The sequence below is a fragment of the Pseudopipra pipra genome, chromosome 19 (assembly GCF_036250125.1).
Source record: "Pseudopipra pipra isolate bDixPip1 chromosome 19, bDixPip1.hap1, whole genome shotgun sequence".
In the NCBI taxonomy this organism is placed as follows: domain Eukaryota; kingdom Metazoa; phylum Chordata; class Aves; order Passeriformes; family Pipridae; genus Pseudopipra; species Pseudopipra pipra.
The window spans coordinates 2386603-2404608 of record NC_087567.1 but is presented as its reverse complement, the minus strand read 5'-3'; the positions used below and the strand labels follow the sequence as shown (position 1 = coordinate 2404608).

The window sequence follows — 18006 nt, the reverse complement described above, 5'->3', positions numbered from 1 at the left end:
GTATATTTGAATGAAATCGCTATAATCAAATTTCTGTTTAACTCATGGACATAGCAAGGCTCTGGGATTAAGCTACTCAGTGCTGGGAAGCAGCAGGCTGCCAGGATCTGAGCTCCTAAATCTGGCACAGCTGCATTAACCAGAGACACACCAAAACAGCTGTACCCTTGCAAAAATAGTCTCAAGCACAAAATGCAGCTCGGAAATCCTGCACACAATAAACAAAGACCACACAGCAAAGCAAAGTGTCCAGCACCGCCAGGCATCAGTCAGGACAGGGATCCAGACCTGGGTGGGAATTCCCTTCTCTCCTCTCACAGTGCAGGTCACAACCACCTACTTTCCCACCACTGGGAACAGTTAGTCCCTGCAACCACATCCCCTGTACCCAGACCAAAAAGGTTATTGGGCAGGGAAGGTGATGCTCTTAATGTGCCCAGGTTAGGCACAAAAGCCCAAGGTAACCTTAACATCAGTAAGAAGTTCTCTCTGTCCCTCTGCAGATGTCCTGTGTCCCTGTGGGACACAGCTGGGGCTGTGGTGGCACCTGGAGACTTCATGAACTGCAGAGCAGCACTTGGCTTATCCCCAGGCCAGGGAGAGGCTGCAGCCAGGTGAGAAGGTTTCCAGATAGGTTTATTTGCAGCCACCCCTCACCTCAACACGCCCCAGCAGACGTTACATTGCTGCTCTGCTGCAACACTGAACTGTGTCACCACAAAGGACCAGGCACAACAACCACAGGGACAACTCAGCACTGATGTTTTACACCAGGCCAGAGCAGCACCAGCACAAAGACAAGCTGCATCTGTCCCACTGTGCCAGCAGCACCAGACCATGCTGGGCACCCTCCCTGTCCCAGGGTGGACAAGGGTAGATGTGCACCGAGGGCATGTGGGAAGCTGGAACCAGGCTTTCCCCTGAATTTTGCACTTGCTCTTTAATTATCAAAAAACATTTTTCACTAGGAGATGCAAGGGAGGCTCCGAGTCTGTGTGGAGGGTGCAAGGTCAGGGATGCCCTGGAGAGTCCCCAAGGCGAGTGCAGGGATGCTCCCTGCCATCACTGCAAGCAGGGGCTGAGCTCCCCATCACCTCCAGTCTGTGGAGCTGTGCCAGGTCCGGGAAGTTCTGTGTTGGAGGGAAATACTTCACCTCACCCACCCAAGCCCATGGCAAGGCAGGGTTTGCAGAGCTCAGAAAGGAGCCTCTTGGCTGAGGGAAGTGGGAAGTAAAATCATGTTCACAAATCCCTCAACGCCTCAAAGGAGAGCAGTCCTTTGAGACCGGCTCCAGAGGTGTTCAGATCAGCATTACAGATGCCCTTTGTACAGGCAGCACAAACCTGAACTCCACCTTTTAGCCCCTAAATCCAATGAATTTGTCTCAAGAGGCACAGGAGACCTCCCAGCAGGGCAACGGGAAGCCTCACAGCTCAAAAACTGCTGACATCCACCCTGCCCTCATGCTCATCCATCCGGTTTTGCTTCACTAAACCAGTGACCCAGCACTATTTATTTTTTCTTAAAACATGGAAAATGAGTCAGATTTCTCTGCCAGCAACACAGGCAGCCCAGAACACATCATGTCCCCAGCTGGGAGAACCTGGGGCTGCAGCACGTGGAGCTGCAGCAAGAGCAGGACTAAGCCGTGCTTATCCCAGCATCCAACAGAGCGCGATTCCACTGAGCCCAGCGTGACACAGACCCAAAGGAAAACCTCCCTTTGGGAGAGCAAAGACCACAGCAAAGCTTCCAAGCAGGGATGGGGTGCTGGGCAGGGGCTGCACCGAGCCCCCAGCGCCGGGAGGGAGCCCGGGCACAGCCCCCGCTCACGCTTTGATCGCTATCGGTGCCAACAGCCCGGGCAGCAGCGGCCCCGTGGGCGGCCTCGGAAGGATGAGGCTTTGCCATTTCTTTTCTGAGAAGTGCACCGAGATGCCCTCTTCCTCCTCCTCCTCCTCCTCCCAGAGTAGCTCCTTCCTGGCCTCGTGGAGGGGGTGGCATTTCCCCTCCGCTGCTCTTTGTAGTGGGCAACCGTCAAGTCAGAAAAGGAGAGAAGTAAAGCAGAAATGCCACGTCGTGCCCAAGCTGCCCACGGCGCCTGGGCTGGGCATCAGGTGCTGGTGCTGTCCAAAGTGACACAGCTGGAGGGGTGAAAAGCAAACAGCCCCCTTCCCTCCCTCCCCCAGACCCTCTCCCACCATTTCCCCTACGTCCTCCCCAGAAGAAGGTGGCTCCTCCAAGGGACTGCCCAGAGGAAGGGCCAACTCACAGCAGTTTGTAAGGAGGGGCAGGAGGTGCCCGAAGGACAGGGGACAGTCCAAGCCTCACAGCCACAGCATCCCCTTGGGATACATCCTGCACTGCACATCAATCCAACTCACAGCTTCCCTATCCAAGCAGCTGCTTAGATATGGAATATGGCTATCCAGCAGCAGGGTACAGGGGCACCTCCCAGGCCTGGAGCCACTCCAAGCACTTCCACCCTGGGCAGTGATTTTGGCAAGAAAACCCATGACAAGCCTGGAGAAATCAGCTCAAAGGTTAAAGGTTGCCAGGTTTAGTAACCAGTAACCATAATTCTGCCCCCTGAGCTGGAAGTATTTCAGACACTGCATTTCACCACTCAGTAATGAAGCTGGAGGAGCCCCACACCAGACTGGTCCTTTCCCCTGAGGGTATTTAGATGCAATGGAACAGGATCTTAAGTTTCTCTTTTTTAGAGCTGAGCACACTGAATTTCTGGGCACCATGTGAGACACTGTCCAGCTCACTAGTGACCTTCTTCCACTCTCCCTCACCAGCATCCATCATCCTCTCTGACCCATGTGGAGCCCTGTGGTAGACACCCAACATCTTCTTCCCAGCAGATCCCAGTGCTCCTTCCAGGCACTGGGCTGCCCTCCAGACTTTTCAGCACGTCCCATCCACCACAATCCTCTGGCCTCTCTCCCACCTCTGATTTCCAGCATGGCATTCCCAGCAGTGCCAGCAGCCAGGCCCGAGACCAGGGCTTTCCTTCACCAAAAGCTCCCTGTTTCTCTGCTCACCAGCAAGAAGTAAAATATGTTTCTTCCTTTATCACACTCTACTTTGACACTGGTCTTTCTCCAGCAACAGGAACCAGGCAAACCCTGAAAGGGGTCTCCATGAGGAAAAGGGGGTTGTCCTTCCAAGCACTTTTCTAACAGGGATTTTTATGAGTCACAGAAAACTCATTTTAATTTGGTCCCTCCAATAAACTCTACAGAAAGATCTTCTATTTAGACCCCAGGGCTGGCCATGGGCTCATCCAGAGTATAAATCTGGGATGGCCAAAGACACACAACTTCTTCTCTTTGCTGCCTTCACACACCTCAGCTACTCAGTCACTTAGACGGGGGGAAACAACGCCTCGGAAACGATTACTCACCCACTCTGGGGCAACCTCCTGTAGAATTTTCAGATAAACCATTAAATAATTTAAAAATGAACAAAACCCTAGCAAGGCCTCAGCCCAAAGAGCTGCAATGTGGTGTGTGCTATTTTGGTGTACGGAAATGGTAAAAAGGAGGGGAAAGCAATAAATTGGGAAATAGAAGTGACGCAAGAAGTTAAAAATGAAAGAGGAGAAGGTTACGGCCCAGCTAGGAACAAGACAGAAGTATTCACTGACTACATGAGGAACAACCCTGCCACAAATAACAGTCTGGATCTGACACAGAACAGGGATAATGAAACTGTTGCCTGTAACATGGGGAAGGCAGAAGGATGTGAAAACATTTCTGCTCTGTTTTTGAGAAGCAATAGGATGCCCTGCTGTGGGGTGTGGGTGCACCGTGCTCTGTTTTCCCTAAATTGTACTGCAAATACTTCCTACTCCGACTGCAAGGGGGTAGGATGTGAAAGAGCAGCACGTCAAAACAAGGGACAGCCCCCATGGGAAGGCACTGGAGGGGTTGCCCTGGGGGGTCCCCAGCAGCAGAACCTGGGCCAGGGCACAGCAGAGCCATTAACGGTGCGGAAACGGGCAGCGCTGGTCACGCTGCAGAGTGCTGGCAAGAGCACAGATGCCTTGGATGAAAGGGGACTTTCTGATGTGTAACACGCCTGAGACTCTCCCAGGAATGCCAGGTCATTCTGCCAAACCCCGCAAAACCCACATGAAGAGGACTGAGAACCAGCAGGCAGAGAGATGGGGGGAAATCATTAGGAATGAGGAATCCCTGGGCAGCACAGCTGCCTCCAGCAGAGCCCACCACCCCCAGTCCCTGCCCTGTACAGTCTGGTCTTCGCTAATGAGCCGGAAAAATTACAAAGTCGTTGTTTAAAGGCTTCCCTGACTCAAACACCAGCTCTGAGGGGCTGGGATTAGGAGCTTGTGAGTGACACAGGAATTGATTAATCGTAATTACAGGAAGAGGTGAGTTCTGCAGAGCACAATGACTCGCTGGGCGAGATGGGACTCCTTTGGACACGCGCTGTCACGGTGCCAGGAACCAGGAATGTAGGTCACACTTCAGGGCCTGGTTCCCAGAGCATGGGGAGATGAAAAGGACACAGGAGTCTTGGTCATAACTGCATGAACCAAGACCCCAAGTGATGCTACAGCTACAGCATCACCTGGCACTGCTACAGCGGGTGTGAGGAAATGGGCACAGCAAAAGGGATTACTCTGGTATTTGGCAGCAGGTGGGACACTTTGCATCTCTTTGTTGACTTATAGCTAAAAAGAAAAGCAGAAAGGGTTGAAAGAACTGCAAAGACAAAAAGGAACCTGAATTTGACAGCCCCTCAAATTCACTTCAATTCTTTCAACCGTAAGAGGATTTAGGAGTGATTTAATTGCATCTCACAAACACGAGCATGAGGAAGAAAGGTCGAAATGACATTCAAAAACTACCTCTGCTCGTTGCTGCTCTGCCCTCACCACCGTCGTCCCAAATCCCTTCACAGCCCTCTGAACATGGCTCACCTCTTTACGGCCACCACAGTATCTGACCCAGGTTTAAATCAAGTCAGTAACAATATCTCTGTGCTTGCTTCTGACAACGGAGCAGAGACCACACCCATGGGTTGGGGTCTATGAGCATCCAAGCAAGGCTGGCTGATCACACAAAGGAATCCTTCCCCGTGGTGGGCAAAGACTCCTCCTCCCTTCACTGGAATCCTTCCCCGTGGTGGGCAAAGTCTCCTCCTCCCTTCACTGGAATCCTTCCCCATGGTGGGCAGAGACTCCTCCTCCCTCCGCTCACACATGGACAGCTGGCAACACGCACGACTTCTCTGCTGAGCCTTTACACAGGTAAGACCTAACATGACTTGTTCAGTGGCTTGGAACATCATCCTACCACAGCAAAAGGCCCAGGAAGACTGACTAGGTTGGATCCCGCATATAACTTGGAACACTGGAAGGGAAAAAGGCCTCCAAACCCCCAGCAGCTCTCTCTTACCCAGGTGCCCAGGTAGGTCAGCAGATCACACAGAAGAACAAGCTCATGGTTAACAGGACACCTACCAGCCCATCTGCTGGAGACAGCATCTCTGCTAAGCCCATGTAGACATCTTTCCAGTGCGTGGTAGATCCTGTCCTCTGTGCACGTGGTGTGCTGCATTTTAATTCATCTCCTAAAGGGGAAGAAGCAGGAAGGTTAGTATTGTGTACAATGTCCTTACTGAAGTGTGAGGAAGGGAGCGCTGCCATGCTTCTGCTGCAGTGCAGACAAGGTGCTCCTGGTGAATCACCACCCTGTTACTGCCTGGTGTCACCCCTGCCAACCCCAAAGCCAACAACACACCCCACTGCTGGCTTCATATTCCCTCTGCTCCCCAGTCCCTCCCAGCCTTGGCAAAGAAAAGGAGGCACATGTGTGTCCATGACTCAATCAGGAGAGGCAGTGGGGCCAAGGCACCCCAAACCTACTGCAGACATCTCTGCCTTCTCACAACTTCCTTCTGCAGGGCAGAACGAGTCTCGCTTACGTGTCTGTGGTGAGGAGGTAATCGTGGGTTAACCTCCTTCGAAGATAAGGCTGCAAGAGATTACAGCACAGATGGGAATCCCGGAACAGCCCGGGCTGGGAGTGATCTCAAAAGATCATCTGCTCCAACCTGGGAAAGGTGGCAGCAGAGTCCACACTTCTACTCCTTGCATTAGGTATGGATTGTCCTTGACGGCTCTAGTGTCCACTGACAACGGTCACAAACCCATTCCAAGTGGCCAGGAAAGCCACCAGCACTGTCACCCTGCTGCCACACGGCCAACGTGAAGAAAAGGTCCACGTGCTTTTGTGGCAATGCAGGAAAACCCAGAGGGGACCTCAGCCCCAGCATCCGAGGACATTGTGAAACAGCGATTGCAGACTGCGGGGCTGCAGCCCTGTCACATCCCGCCTCTGCCCCACAGCCCAGGCTGCAACCTGAAACCCTGGGCTGGGGGAGGCAGATTTTATCCCACCCACTTCATATGCATCTGTCTTGAGAGGTCTTGAACATACAAGCCATTTGCCCAGAGGATTTACTGCTCAGATCTGCCTGGCTGTGAGCAGGCTGGTGATCAGGCTGAGATTCCCTCCTCCCCTGCAGTGCCAGCCCTGGAGTCCAGAGGGACCCTGGGGTCCCTCCTCTCCCAAAGCACAGACATGGGTTCATCCCACAGACTCTTTGCTTTTTGGTTAGAAGCAACAAAAATGCACAAACATAATCCAGGAAGAAGAAACAAAATCTTCCAACACTACAAAGCCCACCTGCTTTCACCCTGGACAGAACACTCCTGTACCAATGCCACACACCTATACAGTTCCCACAGCTACCCCAAATTCTCAGTTCTCTGCTTATTTGGCCAGTGTTTGGTGCTCAGTATTCAGTGGTGGCTGCACACATCACAGCCCCCCATCTCTGCCCTGGAAGGACCCAAAGTCACTGTGATCTCAGCAAAGCCTCCATGGTCCTCCCTGCTTGGTGCACTCAGCATGGCCACCTCCACCCACACTTAATTCCCAGCAAATCCCCCAAAAAGGCTCAGGAAAGCTGTGCCTGGCTGCTGGGGCTCCCCAAGAGCCCAGGCACTGGGGGAGGTTGGCTCCAGCCTTGCCCCTTGGTCCTTCCTGTGCTGTACCAACAGCTCCAAACAGGTGAAAGCAAACACACAAGAACAACCACTGACCTGCCAAATACAAGTTCTCTTTTTCACCCCAAAGAGGCTCGTGGGCTCCTGCCTCTTGTGTCCCACTGCCACAGCCTGTTCTTATGGTGGTCTTCACCATAAGCTTTGTCCATCCACAGTGCACTCGTGAGGAACGCCGAGGAACGCGGTGCCGCGGCTGAATGAGCGGGGAATCACACCCCAGCACCTCAGTCACAGCCTGTGGCAAGAGGAAAACGGTGACTACGAGCACTGTGTGACTCACAGGCACCCCTTACAACACCCAGCTCACAAAAAACACACCTCCCTGCTTGTTTTAGGGCACAGCTTGGGCCCCGGAGGGGAACACGCTCCTCACCCCACACCAGCCCAGCCATCCCTTCCCACTGCCTCTCGTGTGCCAGCACACAACAGGCAGGGAATTCAAGGACAAAATATAACCAAGATATTACCACAACTTTCAAAACACAAAACAGAGTCTTTGGGTTTTTTTTTTCCTGGTGTGCTACAGACCACACACAACTCTAAACCTCCTCTCCCAGGGCAGTGCTTATGGAAGCATTTTTCGTGGGAGAGGACTCCATTTGTCCACCATAACTGAGCAGGAACCTTGCAACCTTTTCTGCTGTGTATTCCCTCGACTCTCCCTTCCTTCCCACCCACACTGAATGAGATGACAAGGCAAGGGACAGTTCTTGAGGACATAATCTGGCTTTCCAAGAAGCCCTGTTAAGCATCTCAAGAACACTCAGAAAAACGAGTGTTGAGGTCAAGGTTTTGGATCAATGCTTTGCTTTTTACGAGGGTGTTGAGTAACTCTGCAGGGAAAAAAAAAAAATCTATCCCTTCATCCTCTTCTCCCACCTGGACTTCCATCAGAAGAGCACAACCACTACCCAGGGAAGGGAGAAGGGATGGATCAACTGAGACAAAACACCAGGGAGAGACCTTCTGACATCAGATTGTCACAACTCCCCTGACAGCAGCTCTGTTGGCAACACAACCTGGTGCCCACACATCTGCCCAGCCCCTGTGTGAAACACCTGGAGACACTGCTCCCAGGAGACAGGAAAAGAGGAGACACCAAAGCAGCTGTGGGAAACATCCTCAGGCAACGACTGAGCATCACCCTTGGACAAGGCATTAACCACGAGCATATCAGGCTGGACATCAGGAAGAATTTCCTCAAGGAAAGGGTGCTCAGGCATTGGAAGGGGCTGCTCAGGGAGGTGGTGGAGTCCCCATCCCTGGAGTATTCAAGAAACAATGGGATGTGGCACTCAATGCTCTGATCTAGTGGACCAGGTAGTGATTGGTCAAAGGTTGGATTCAATAATCTTGGAGGTCTTTTCCATGCTCAACGATTCTGTGATTCTGTGATACTGTGTATGGAAAAGTGTGCCCAGGTCGAGTGCCCCTCCTGCTCTGCACAGTGTTGGCAAGAGCTGAGCAAGGTAAGCAAAAGGGCTTTATCCCACCACACCTCATTCAAGCATCAGACGCCAGCCCTGCAAAATCAAGCTTGGGATTTCAAGCCTTGAATGTTCTCCAGTATGAGGTTGGTTTCTGTTCTCCAGCAACTGCACCTTAAAAGCAGCCTCCAAACACTGTGCAAACCATACAGTCACCATTGAAGAAGCAGAGAAGCCAATGTTTGGATGAGTTAAGCAATCTTTCTGCTGTCCCACAGTGACCTGTGGCACAGCTGGGAGCAGAAGGCAAATCTGCAGCTCTCCATGCACATCCCTTATGCCCCATGCCATCCTTCTGCCACTTACAGGATCAGCATGGTCAGAAAAGACTGGACTCCTCACAAGAACCAGGTCAGATCTCACCCAGACAGAGTCCCCATTGCCTCACACTGCTCTGGTCCAAACACAGCTGACCAACCAAGACACCACTGCACATCCCAGGAGTCCCCTCTCTGTCTCTCCTGCACAGGACAGCCACCCACCAGCAGCAAGGTGCATCTACAGCCCACCCTGATGGAGGAGCTGACAGTGACTGGGAGGGGAATTGGGAACCCAGGAACCACAACTGCACTGATCCGGGCACAGGGAAGCAGCCACACCACAAACAGCTCAGGGCAGAGAGCAAGGCTTGCTCTCCTTCATATCACATCATGCCAGTGATGTTACAGCCTCCTCAGCCACAGAAGGGACAACATTTAAGCCCCCTGGTTTTAACAGCCCCACGTCCTGAGAGAAACCAATTTGTCTCTCAAGGTTTTGCCCTGTTTTCACCACGTGGCCAACAATTCACCACGTTGTGGGCATGGGGCAAAGATGAACCCACCCCCTCCTCTGAAGGCCTGAGTGTCCAAAAAGCACCTGAAAAATTTCTAAGCAGATAAAAAACCCACTGATTAAAGTGAGTGATAAAAGGCACAGCACACGAAAGCTTAGTTTGGAAAGTATCTTAAGAGTATTTGTGAAATTGTCCTTGCATGGATGCAAGATTTTTGGGGAATTCCATCCCAGATTGTTTAGTTAAGAGGCTTCCTTCATCTCTGTCCCAGTTACAAAGGTGAAGAGGTAAATCACAGTATTCCTGTTGACTAGCACCAAACAGGTAAACATTCACCCCTTGGTGGGAAGCAGGAACTTGCTGATCATTGCTTTTAGATTTTCACTTGTCCCACTTTGAGGCACAAGGTTTGAAGAAATGCTGAAGTTTTTAAAAACTATGAAAAATTACCAACAATATAGAATATATTTTCCTGCTGAGGTCATGGGAATCCCTCAGGGCATCACAGCTCCATCACAGGGACTTTCCACTTTGCTGGGACACACTGGTTCCCCCACTTGCCTTCACTGTCCTGGGACCTTTCCCTTCCATGGCTTTTCTCCAGCTCAGTATCAGAGCAGAGAACACATCAACTTCTTCTTGCCCAGAAGGTCCCTCTGTGCAGCCAAGTCGGGGAGATGACATCAGCGGCCCCCACACAGTTGGGACACGGCCCGTGACAGCCTCTTCAGCAAGGAGAAACACTTTCCTTGCATTAAGGTCCACACGAGTCCTATCTTCACCATCCAAAGGACGTGGAGGCAGTGGAGCCCAGGACAACCACCATCAGATGGGAATAGAAGGAAAGAGCTCCAAGATCGAGTCCAAAGTTGGTGTTCCCAAATAAAGTAGTGAAGGTGATTAGACCAATCCTTTCTGGGACACCAGCCACCTCCAATCCAACCAGCAGGGCAAACCCCTGCCCACCCCTGCCCCCTGCTCACGACACCCAGGGGGGCACCACCCCAGCCAGAAAACTGCCCTGCTTTAATCCACCCTCCAAGACAGCAAACCCAGACAGCCAAGCTGTCATTTCCCCTTCCACGATGGCAAATCCCAGCAGCATCTCCTTGAGATGCCTGTGAGCAGGAAAGGACCTGGTTGAAAGTTCTGTACCTTCCCAGAGGGAACCTTGCAGTAAGGAAGCAAGGCACTGCTCCACCAGCACCAGAGAAAGGCCTCGGGTACCTTCACGGCAGGATAACACCCTTTCTTGCCCCAGTTGTTCTGAGGCTGAGCATCCCATGCAGGAAACAGGAGAGGACAAACAAGCCCTTCACCATCAGGATCAGCTTGTGAACACAGTGCCCAGGTTTGCTGGCACTGACAACTGGTGGAGGGACACGAACTGTCTCACAGAGACACCAACTCCCGGGTCGGTGCCAGGACATGACTCAGCACTTGGCTTGATGCTGCCAAAGGGCTTAGGGCACTGGGGAGACAAGGACAAGAGACTAAAGAAAAGAGGAGCTTGGGCTGATGCTACAACAGAAGGAAAACCACTTAATTTGGAATCAAAGCAAAGGGATTCTAAGCAGAGCTTTTTTCAGGGCGAGATCCTCATACAAGCTCCACAGCAAGGTAATCTCCTTTGAGCTACACCTCAGCTTTCTGCCTCCTCCATTTCATCCTCCAAAGGGGCAGTGGGCAACAGGCAGGAAGGGAGCTTTAGGAGGTGCATCCTCACTGCCGTGGAGGAGCTGGATACGCAGCTCTGCCACACAGTGGAGAAAGGGCACGTGTGGTACCTGCTCCTCCAGCGAAAGTGGCTGTTTTTCTTAGATTGCAGAAGAAATCTTGGTTTTCAGCTATCCTTTACTTGCAAGATTTTACTGCCTCCTCTACACCCCATAGGGGAGCCAAAGATAGAAACTCTGAGCCGAGGGAGGGAGCAGCTGGAGGAAGCCTTTGTAGAAATCGGGGCAAGGAGGGGAGGAACCTGCGATTTTCAAGATTCAAGCTTCAGCCTGCGTGTGTTTACCACCAAGTAAGTGCTCTGTGAAGAGCAGGGAGATGAAGGTGATAAGATGTTCCTTCAAACCACACAAAGGCAGCGTGTCAAAAGATCCAGGAGGCAACTGGTTTGACAAACATCCTTTGAGGGTGCTCGCAAAGGAGCGTGCACCATCCAAACACCCCGGCTGCCTTACAGGGCCTCGGGTTCCTGTCCTGCTGAGCAAGGACAGGAGCTGCTCTCACCCTGAGGATAAGAGCACACTGAGCCATGGCAGGGACCATGAGTGACCTGCACTCCTTGGACTGCAAAACCTCACCTGTGGGGAGTCTCCTTCCCCCAGTCAACAGGGGAACAGGCAACAGAGAAGGAACGTGGAGAATCTTTTCCAAAGCCCAGACCAAGCCCTTACTGAATTCTGGCCATGGACAAACTGACCAAAACCAACACTGATAAGGCCACAGAGGGGGAACGTGAGAGAAATCCACTTATGTGTCACCACTCATATCTCCCACACACCTACTCACCCACCCAAGCTGTGTGAGAGCATCACCACCATTGCCCCTGGGTGCTGGTAGAGGCTCGAGAGGACTGAAAAAGTTGTCATGAGGTCTGATTTCTTGAGAAGTCAGTCCTAGCAGTGCCTGGGCACTCTGTGAGATCACCCCCTTGTCCAAAGAGCGAGGAGCCAAATGACTTGGAACAGGACAGATTACAAATGTGAACCACAGCAGGGTCCCCATGATGCTCCCTGCTGTATTACACAGAGAAAAATACAACCAACAAAACCAGGAAAAAAATACACTATCCACCTCTGTTATCCTCCTCCTTTCCTAGGAGTGCAGATGAAGGAAAGGAAGAGGACACCAGAAATGAAGGATCTTCCAGGACACAAGTCAACTCTGAAAGAAAAAGAGTGCTGTCTGCACAAACCTGGCTCAGCCACCTTGAGAGATGTACAGGAACCTGGACAGCCCATTCCTGCTCTACTCCCAGAGGGGACACGAAGACCTCAGTGACTGGTCCCTGAGCAAGCCACATCCAGAGCAGGATTTAGGGGGAAAGAAATGACACAGGCTGTTGGGAAGGGGCAACAGGACAGGTTCACCCAACACGGGCTTGGAAAGGGGTAAACAAATGCAACTGGGGCCAGTGCTGGGAGTATTTGCTGCCATCAGGGTACCACTGAAAGAACCAGAGCAGAAACAGCTCCAAGGAGCAGTGCAGACTTGGGGGTTGGGTGGTGAGGATCCAGGAAGCAGCACGAGCCAAGGAGAATTCATCCACACAAAAAGGCATTGGTGATAGAGACGTTGAGACCAAGGTGGCTTTTCAGAAGACCAAAACCACCAAAAGGTCAATTGGGCATTGGTTTGAACAGGCAACACAGGAAAGCATTTGGCCTCCTGGACACACGGTGTGTCTGGAGGGTTCACCAACCACACTGATATGAAAAACTGCAGCCAGGAATGAGCTGCCCTGAAAACTGGCAAACTCCACATTCCAGCCATCCAGCTGCAGGGTTGTATCTCTGCTGGGAAGGACAGGAGCTGGAGATCCCACAAGCAACAGATACAACCTATTTCTTGAATGACTCCGGAAGGAAGATTTTCACAGCAATCAGTCCCCCACTCTGGGATGCCTGGAACAGCACATGTAGAAAGTCTCGATGTAATAAATGAGCAACAAGCCATTATATGAACCACCAACCTTAAAATTGCTGTGGGATTGACACATTAATGCAGGATTCTGAGCAAACTGCAACGTTTGGAAGTGAAGTGAGAAAGAGAGGTTTAGACAGGGATTTTGTCTTCAAGTGGAGAATAAAATTCATGGTACAAGAAGAAAACAGGACAACAGTGCTGAGGGGCAGGAATGGCACAGGACATCCCTACATGCTCACAGTAGGAAATCAAGATCTGATTTATTAGCAGTAAATGCTGTTTTGGGAAGAAGAGAGATACAAGAAGCCTGGCAGCTCCCTGGAAATAAAGAACACTACAGGACCAAGCCCTCCTTGAGCAGCTGGGCAACATCGTTGCTTTCCTGAACTGCAATGCCTCATTTACACCAGAAAACGTGAGAACTGGAAAGCTCACTAAGACACAGAGATCACTCCTTGTTCTCACTGTGTCTGAGAACTGGGCTGAATGAGAGACTCCCAGCACAGAGCAGGGAAAGCACCTAACGTGCAAAAGCAGTTTCAGAGTCCTTTTAGTATCAAACGGCACGCACAGAAGGTAACACAAAATGGGTAAAACAGCACCCAGGTTTTACACCCAGGTTTGGCTGCCTGTTCCCCCCTAAGGGCTGGTCAGGCACACACAGTGGGCACCGTGGGGCTGGGGGTGTTCTTGGCAGCAGTGCAGGAAGGGGGGCTCAGCCCAGCCCAAGAAATTGAAAGGTGAGATGTGATTCATCTCAGCAAACTGCCAACAGCTAAATTCAGACACCCCTCTGTGAGATGCTTACCTGGGGCTGCTCAGTTTGCACCAAGATGGTCCTCCGTGTCCTGCCAGGACATTTCTGTCTCTCTCCACTAAATGCAATGTGAATTAGCTCCAAGGCAGTCACCCAACTCTGTGCAGAGCTGGAGTGGATTAACCCAGCCACGGACTTAGGTCATGAGATGCTTCTTTGCAGAAAGAAGTCCAAATTAATTCCCAGTACACATTCCTGTAAGAAAATGGGAAGGCACAGTGGTGGCCATCCTTAGTCCACAGCCAGGGCACAGAGAGCATCACTGTAAGACAGTTTGAAAGTTAAGTCTGACCTAACAACTGAACATCTGTGCAGTCAGTTCTGCTGCTGCTCCGTCTGTCACGCTGCTGACCATGGACACAGTGTACCAGGATGAAGCAGAAAGAAATGCCTGCAGTCAGAGGAGAAAGGGCTCCAGCTTAGGAAAGACCTTAAAAACACACTGCAACTGAAGGATGGACCATCATCCAAGCAAGGAAAAGATAACAGCCAGGAGAGGCAGATGGCTCTGCCATCTTCCTGAAATAAGCAGCCTCTGGTCATCGGTTTTGTGTCTAATGCTTTCCTTCAACAACAAACCCACATCTAAGGTGTCATACAACAGCTAAAACCTGGAGATACAGAGCACTGTGTACCCAGGGCCACGCTGCCGGGAAGGGGAGGCAAGGGGGGGATAGAAATTACAAATCCAGACGGAATTTCCCTAATGCCAGGCAGGATTGACTTTTTATTGCTCAGCGTGCCTTTCCCAGCCTGGCACCACGGTTCACACCGGTGCTGGGCTCTCAGGGAAGGGCAAACACAGCGGGTCACGAGGCAGCAAGACCTGGGGGAAGGCGAGAAAGGGTCAGAACAACCACGAAGCTCCGCGCTCGCACGGGCGATGTCGGAGCCAGCAGTGCTCAGCATCACGTAGCCCCGAGTGACACCACCAAAAAAAAACCCCAAAATACAACACCCTGTGCATCGGAAGCAGGGCTGCAGGGGCTGGGGAAGCGGGTGACCGGGGGTGGGGGTCTGCACGGCCGCCCTGAGCTGCATCTCTGTGCAGAGCCACAAGAGGGGAGAGGCTTCCGGGGCGGCTGGGGAGAAACACTGCGAACCTCAGGGAAGTCGTGCAACTGCTGTGTAGATCCCGTAGTACCCGTGCTGCTCACGGCAATCACAAGTGGTTTGTCACCCCAGCCCCTCCCGGTACAGCTTTGCTCTGCTCAGCTGGCACCGAGTGCCCCCAGCTCAGCCGATCAGAGGAGAAAGCTGAGAAATGCCTAAGACAAGTCAGCTCCACACAAACACCTCCATCCAAGCCATTTGTGTTGCTGCAAAGGGCAATTATTTAACGGGATTTCCCAAATTCCATCACCAAGATTACCTGCGTTAGCAGCCAGAGCTTAAGGCTGGTGCCTGGGAGATGAAGACACTGTGAACTCGAAAGAAAATATAAAACCAAGAGGTGCAAACAAACAGCAATAACTCCAAAGTGTAACTGCTTTTTCTTTTGGAGATAAAGCCACGCAGAAAGAAAAAAAAATAAGAGGCAGAGCCCTAGTGTTGCCCACCTTAGCTGTCCTTTGCTCTGGGATCTGCTATCCTTGAGCTGATAAAGTCGCAGAGATGTTTGACAGCATCAGGAGCAGGACTCACACCTCTCACTGGTGTGAAGCGAGTCCAGACGTGCTCCCTGCATCGAGTACCAGCTGCCAAGGATGAAGCTTTGCCATATCTCAGCTGCAGGTCAGCACATGAGGTGGTCCTAGGACCGGCCCTGATGATAATGGAGATGCTTGACCCTGACTTTAGGGTCAAGTTTTCCCAAGGACGTGCAACCACAGCAGCAAACTAAATCACAGTAAGAGCAGAAACAGGGCTGCAAAAAACCCAGCAAAAAGAACAAAATAATCAGAGAAACTGTCTTGAGGTGAGTGGCTTCCTCAGTGGACAGGATTTAAAATAAACTGCATCTGCTCTGGAGGGTGCACAAGGTGAGATGCAGAGAGAGGGGGTCCTCGAGGACTCAGAATGAAACTTTGCAACTCATCATTTCGAAACAGTGTTTGCACTCATCTGACCATGATTCAAAAAGTAAAAATCAAACCAGAAAAAAAAATGAAACTTCTCATTTCTGATTAAATGAGACATTCTCCTCCACACACCAGACTCTAGACCAAGTCCCCCCAAGCTGGCTCTCCCTGGAATCAGCATCGCACCAGTTTTCCATGACACCAGCTGGGAAAAGTGGTACCCAGGCAGGAATTTGCCAAGGATGCTCCTCTCCTGGTTTGCCCTCCTCCAGCATCCCTGAGGCAGCCAAACCACTGAGCACTGACTGTGTTCCTGCTTCTCAAGAGCTCACCAGTCACTGCCTCTCAATTCTTCACTCCCTATGGAAACATTTGTGTCTTCCTGGGATCAGAAGCAAGGCATTAACCCCATGGCATAGACAGGCAAAAATTCTTGCCTGGGTCAGAGTGGTAAACTCAGGGCATCCTGTCAGAGGACACCCAGGTGCTCAGCTCATCCCCTGACAAATTTTTTTACGAATGGAAAAGCTTTTCAATCATTTCCCAGCTGGAAAGAGCTGCCCAGGAGAGCTGAGCTCCCTCAAGCCTCAGTGCTGACTCTCCAGATGGTTGAGGGCAGGAAAGAGCCCAGCTCAGCTCCAGCAGCACCCGAGTATTGTTTATCTGCTGGTTCCTGTTTTTAGTTTTGTCTCTGCTTTTTTTCTTTGTTCTATAATTGTGCTGCAGTGGCAATACCTGCTCTGAATGGCCTGGGGATCTCTTTGAAGTAAGAACCAGTCCAGTGCTTCACCACATTGAATTTTCTTATCTAATAAAAAAAAAAAAAAACCAGAGGCCCCAGCCCCAAAGCAAACCATGATCAGATTAACTCCTCCAATCTTGTTTTTAAGCTGAACTGGAGCAGATATTAATGGCACTTGGAAGCCCCTGGTATGAAGACAAACCCTGTCCATGCCTGATTCTCCCAAATCTGGGGCTGCCAGGAGGGATAGATTTCCAGGGATAAAGCAGGGCTGTCACCAGCTCTCCCTACTGGAAGACCAGTTCAAGTGTTGATGGGACCTGTCCCCAGTGTCTATTTGGGGGCAGGGAGCCGACCAGCAAAATGTCATCCAAGTGCATCCTCACCGCAAAAGGTGCCAACCACAGGGGTGGTGCTGGAGCTGAGCACCCAAATCCTGCTGTGCTCCCACCTGCCAGGGTTTCCTCCAAGACTCGAGCATGAGGCAGATGGGAATGGGCTTCATCAGGAGGAGGATGCTAGAGAAGATCTCTTGGCCATGTCCCCCTTGGGCTCATCACCAGGGTTCTTCTCCTCTCACCGTGAAAAAGGGACAACCAGTGGTAGAAGAGGTAGCCCGTGGGCAACTTGGGGATTTGATGCTCCTTGGGTTTGGGTCCCAGCAGGTCAAAAAAGCCCTTTAGTCCCCAGAGACAGCAGCATTGAGGGACATGGGGACACTGATGCAACAGGCTCCTCCTGCATTCCCATCAAAGCACTGACACCCCCGGGCAGAGTCAGCCACATCCCACTCCACAGGGGTCTGGAGGAGGGCTTGGAGCATTCTGGGCATTCCTGGTGCAGCTCCTGACATCCTGGGCTCTCACAGCCCCAAGACACAAACCCCAAGAACAGATGGGGGTGTGTTACACCCCAACTGCAGCTCCCAAACACCCATCCTTCCGAGGAGGGGCCGGGCTATGACAAGCTGTATTTAGATCACACCCCAACTGAGCCCCAGACCCCCACAATGCCTCAATCATACTCCTCTCCACACAGTCCCTGCCTGGCTCAGAAGGCCCTGGCATTGGTTTCAAGCCTGCAGGTCCCCCACTGCCATCCTGCATCACCACAGTATGGATGCCAATCTTAAACTTCTCTGTTCCCATCACTTTTTCCTCTGTTCCCAACCCTGTGCCTGGAAGTCCCCACAGTCCCGCTCACCACAGTCACCTCCTGGAGCAGCCCCTGATCAGGGTGGTGCATCAGTGCCCTGTGAGGGGCACAGGTATGGATAGAGCCCCTCCAGTGGGGCATTGGACACATCCTGCTTTATTACAGAGCTGCAGAAAGAGAACACAGCCCCAGTGCCTGCAGAGCTTTGAGAGTTTAAACAATTTCCAGGCTGTGTTGGAGAAA

The 18006-nt window shown here is 51.7% G+C and overlaps 1 protein-coding gene across 4 annotated transcripts in view; it reads right to left on the bottom strand.

The window, feature by feature from the left end:
- PIK3R5 (phosphoinositide-3-kinase regulatory subunit 5) overlaps window positions 1-18006 on the bottom strand; it is a 61962-nt gene that overhangs the window by 22387 nt on the left and 21569 nt on the right. For all 4 annotated transcript variants that reach the window (XM_064675640.1, XM_064675643.1, XM_064675644.1 and 1 more), the window contains exon 2: window positions 5499-5608. In XM_064675640.1, the coding sequence (XP_064531710.1) occupies window positions 5499-5595 (97 nt within the window). In that variant the 5' untranslated portion in view covers window positions 5596-5608. The remainder of the gene's footprint in view (window positions 1-5498; window positions 5609-18006) is intronic.